The 5,126-nt window shown below is 38.9% G+C and overlaps 1 protein-coding gene across 3 annotated transcripts in view; it reads right to left on the minus strand.

The window, feature by feature from the left end:
* herpud2 (HERPUD family member 2) overlaps positions 1-5,126 on the minus strand; it is a 13,606-nt gene that overhangs the window by 7,904 nt on the left and 576 nt on the right. Inside the window, exons 1-3 of one of the 3 annotated variants that reach the window (XM_046045626.1) lie at positions 4,406-4,556; positions 2,399-2,774; positions 737-814 (exon numbers count right to left, since the gene is read on the minus strand). In XM_046045626.1, the coding sequence (XP_045901582.1) occupies positions 737-814; positions 2,399-2,545 (225 nt within the window). In that variant the 5' untranslated portion in view covers positions 2,546-2,774; positions 4,406-4,556. Of the gene's footprint in view, positions 1-736; positions 815-2,398; positions 2,775-4,405; positions 4,557-5,126 lie in introns of those variants that run through there. The other 2 variants (XM_046045628.1, XM_046045627.1) reach the window with 2 other exon arrangements.

Below are 5,126 nucleotides of genomic sequence, written 5' to 3' on the forward strand. Positions count from 1 at the left end.
TTCCTGGTCCTCTAAACCAGTACAGTAAATGCTAGAAAAGCTGCGCGGGTTAAAATAGAAACGCTCCGTCACGACGTAGTAAGTCTCAATAATAAATGTGCTGTAGGTCGGCGGTCCGGAGAGGACGGTGGCTGGGTCCGAATTAATTGATAGTAAAAGAAAGTTATTTGGCATCTATTTTAATAATTTAATTGATCATTTTTTAAGTAAAAAGGCCAGAGATTTGCTGGTCCCAACTTCTCAGATGTGCAGGGTTGATGCTTTTCTTTGTCAAACATGATTTTAAACAGAATACTTTTGGGTTTTGGAAAACAATTAATCAAGAAAATTATCTGCATAGAGTTATGTTTAGGCTTAAGCCATAGTCTTTAAAGTCTTTAAGTTAATCCAAGGAGGAAAAAAGTACAGAACACAAGCACTTGAAAGAAACATGTAGTTTGACAGCTGACTCTTGCCATCCCAATTTTATCAACATATTAACAAACTTTAGATGACTAATAAACGAGCATTCATGAGATAAGTCACACATGCATTGTTTCCCACTGGTTGAGGGTGATGCACACAGCACTGAGAACTACAAAACAACAATGAATTTACTTTATACCTAATAACCGCAGAGCCTTTTTTGGAAATCTGTTTGGGTGGGTTGACAAACTAAATGTTATCGATGCAAAACATTGCCCATGCATTCACCTGTGTGCACTCCTACACAAAAAAACAGCACTGTAACTCTTACCTTTCTAAGCACATCTCTGAGCTGTAGGTGGTCCTGAAGGAGCCTTCCTGAGTACACCAGCCGCTGGTCTTTGGACAGCTACAACACAAACAGCATGGCTTGGTGGGACAAAGAAATGACCAGTGTACAGACAGTGTCAAGCAGTGTAAATGAGTTCATCCACACCTACAGCAACAGGCATTTATTTCACTGATTTAGCCACCTAACAATCTTTTCTTTACAGTCAGAGTGTGAGTGTACTCTTCTTCCTCTATCTCCTTCTAATTCCCTTGTATTGATCGCCCTTTTCAATTAATTCTTCCTTCTTCTTCCCCTAAGTATTTATCCCATTGTTGCCGTGCGTGCGTAGCTCTTACTACTATTTATTGCAGCTCTTACTAGTATCTATTGTTACTTTTACATCTCTTGTGTAAGTCGCTTTGGATAAAAGTGTAAATGTAACCATATAAGGGTGTCTTTGCCTCATAGGAAATACATGATCATAATGCCTGAAATCTTGTAGCTCTTCACTGGACATACTGTAAACAGCAACACTGGGTGGAACCATAGACTGCATATAAAAAGGGTGGAACTGATACTGCAAACCTGGACCTCACAGCTGAAATTAACCTCAAACATAAAAAAATATTTCTTTCAACTGTTTCCAAGGTCAAGAATAAACTTCAGCTTTCAAGCCAACCTTGATTATAAGTCCTTAAAGTGCTCAGGTAAAATGGATTTTTTTTTTTTTTACATGACAACAACTTCATCATGTGCTGATGCAGATCATGTGGTGCGATCATAAGCACCAGAACAGCTACAAAATAGACCTTGTTGTTTTCTCAGCTGCTGTCTTGAAGGGCAAGAATAAACGCTGAACCTCATCGGCAAATATGTTTTCAGGATACACACTAAGCTACCTTTTTTTCTTGACCAGCCTTCTGCAATCCCGCATACTGACACAGAGCAGAGACATCAGCCTTTTAAATACACAAACATTTTCTAGTAGGCTCTAATGTTTCTGTTTCCAGCTGTGAGAGGGGAAAGACCTTGTTGTTGTGTAATATGTTATAACATGAGATGTCAAATCCTTAATATGTGTCAAGTGATTGGCCACCTTTGGATTAAATTTGATTACTGGGCTGGACTGGATTTCAAATCTTACTAAAAGCATACGCAGTGTGTAAAATCATATTACCTGTGCTTCACGAGACGTTGGCCTCTCATGTCATTTTATAAAGAACACTGAAATTGACGACTGAAGTACAAGAATAACAGAAACTCAAAGGTCATTGCTGCATTCTCACCGAGAATACGAATAATTCTTTGTAATTATTTGTGCTACGCCTTCTCTTCTATCGGTTCATTCTACACACACAGACACAAGACATTGTCTTTTGTTTTTAGGGAGGAAGAGAAAATGTTTGACGGACATGCTTTTGTTGTTGCAACAGCTCAGCATTAGGCAGGTGAGTATTAAACCCAGAAAAGTACTTCTGATTGGGTGTTTAACTGGGCGTCCCTCCAGGTGAAATTTCAGTCCTTCAACACAACCCCCATTTTAGCACATGTTGGGTATTACTATGGTTACACAGCTTTGCTTTTCCCTTTACACTCTCTAGACACTAAGTATAAACAGAACGAAGGCAACAAAGAAGACTATTAAACATGAGAGCTACTTACCGGCTTGCTGGGGTACACGTTGGAGATGTGACTCTTCAGCCTCTCCACAGTCCAGTTGAGGAAGCAGTTAATAGTCTGGTCTTCATACTTCTGGTTGGGGGCTTTAATGACTAGGGTTACAGGACTATCAAGTACCCCAGAGTCCATGGCTCATATTATTAGCAGGGTGGGCTCTGAAGAATCTGAGCTCAGGAGAGCTTAGTTTAACTCAGGACTCACCTGAGGAGAAAGTTCCCCTAAATCCTCTCCATTCTGGCCTCAGCAACACAACTAAAACAGTCCCTGCTGTGGGTGGGGATGTGGTTCCCCCTCTACAACATCAGCCTCATTTGTCTGGGAGGTTGGTGGACTCCAACTATTTCGATGGGAAGTATTTCTGGTGAAAGAATAGGAAGAGTCTGAGTTTGCTGGTAAGGATGTTTTTCATTCACTGCAGAGGCTGGTGGATTTTCATCACATTAAAGCATATTATATCTAGCTGTATAGCTATTATTTGAACACCCATACACTTCAAATGCTTTACTTTAGCCATATGTATTATGGTTGAACTGACAAATAAGCATACACTCAGTTGCCATTCACTTTAGAGGCTATATTTTGTGGTGCTGTTAAATTGTAGTGTGTGTCTGAAAGGTGTTTCAAAAAATTTGTCCATCCCTTTCATATCAATAACACTAAATATTAGAGACATGTCTCAGTATTACATAATACACTTCAGTAGCACCACAAACCATAGCTTTAAAAATGATTATTAAATGGAATCAAAACCTCTCTAAAACTCATGATAACCTTCATCAAGGTGGACTTACTGCAGGGTTCTTGTTTTAGAGTGTATTAGTTTTGCTGTGTATGTACCTACTAAAATGGGAACTGAAAATTAACTTGTAAATTTAAACTATATGGCCAGTAAACAAACTTTCCAATTATAAATGATAAATATTTGGCTCTTGCCTGCTGTTGTTCACCTACTCTAGAGATATGTAAGTTTTGCATAGTAAAGCTAAAACATGTTCTGATAGCATAAGCAGATGATTTTATCAAAAAAGAAAGAAAGACAGAAACCAACAATGTGTTCGTCTCTCAATACTTTCCATCTATTTGGCCTCTCGGCCCCACATTAATGTGTTCCTCATGAATACATAAATCCTTATAAACATGTTAAAAATATGTACTTTTTAAAAAGGTTAAGTTAAAACGGCTCAGCACTGTAGTTTTTAACAAACATTACTCAAACAGGAGTAGTTTCTCCATTTGTTGGGTGATGATATTTTCAGGCATGGACACCTGTCACCCAGTACAACGGTGTGAGTCATTGATGTGTTTATAGTAGTTGTTGGACAACAGTGGAGCTTGATGCCACAGAGGAATAAACTACAGTGTATAAGTCATTGGCTTCACACACTATATTACTTGTCAGTAGGATCAATTCATTGTTGGTTTCAGTCTTTATATAGGATGTATTGACAGTAAGTAAAACTAGAGAACATCACCACGCAGTCGATACAGTACACAGGCGTTATCTAGCTAATGCATATCGTGTTTCTTCTGAATTTCGTAGGCAAAAAAAATAATGCAAATATCAAAACAGAAAGTACATGCAGCCAAGGTGTGCATCATGAGTTTTGATTTCACACTTCCCGATACCTGCCATGTTACGTCATCTTTACAGTAAACTGTCAAAACAACTGTAAATCCTCAAGCTAAGCCAGGGGACTATAGTGCGCTGCTTACCAGTAAGAGTCTCATGCTCACGGACTAACAAATACACTCAGAAAACTAGTTTTATAAGGCAAGTCACTTCGAGCAGCCGTAATAATATTTTGACCCATGACCCATTTTGACTAATAAAGCCAGGTTAACAGCGTAAGCTTGCTGGCTAACGTTAGCTGCGCTGTTGCTTGCTAGAAAAGCAGTTGGCCCGGTAAACCGTTTACAACGTGGCAACACATTTAACTAACAGTGTGAAGTGAAGCCAGGTTGCCGCCTCAGGGAGCTTTCTTTTTGTACCTGTTCACTCTTGCGTTAGCGTCGTCTCTTCGTCCCAGCTCGGCTCGTCTGCCCTGTTGTTGTAATGTCGGGTGTGAGACCGGAAACACGTCATCGTCCTCTTCACAACAGCTGATCACGGGGAGAAAAAAGCTGCCAGAAAGACAGTCCGAGGACATTTAAAAGGCGAGCTTTGCAGACTTAGTGCTTTAATTTGTAAAAGATAATATAACATGACTGTATTAACACTAAAATTAGTATTAGCCAGAGCAATGTAGCAAGTTATTTAGCGACGTGTTTGCTAGGAGACTCCTTAAAGGCAGTAAGGAGCGCTGAATGTGATGATGTGCGCATTCATTTTGTTGTTCTCTGTAAAGGTGTTGCACCAACATTTGTGACCCATCAAATTCTGTGACCCAAGTAGGCACTGCAAACGGTTTTGTCATGTCAAGAAACCTGTTAGACAAAAGGGTGCCTTTATAGAATATAGTTTATTTCTGTTTACCATTTCTATAATTGCTTTTGTATTACTGTAGGCCTATATTGTCTGCTACGTAGCAGAAGGAGTTACAAACTGAATTTAACTTCACAACCTGTTGTGTACCTTGTACAATAATCTAAAAATGATTACAATTTAATATTTATTTTATTAAATTATTACAGTTAGGCTATACCAATTTGTCATCCTTTCTGTATTTGTTGGGTTGCATTTTTTATTTTAAGTTATAAACGTCTGAAGGTT

This window comes from Micropterus dolomieu, linkage group LG03 (genome assembly GCF_021292245.1).
Source record: "Micropterus dolomieu isolate WLL.071019.BEF.003 ecotype Adirondacks linkage group LG03, ASM2129224v1, whole genome shotgun sequence".
NCBI lineage: Eukaryota > Metazoa > Chordata > Actinopteri > Centrarchiformes > Centrarchidae > Micropterus > Micropterus dolomieu.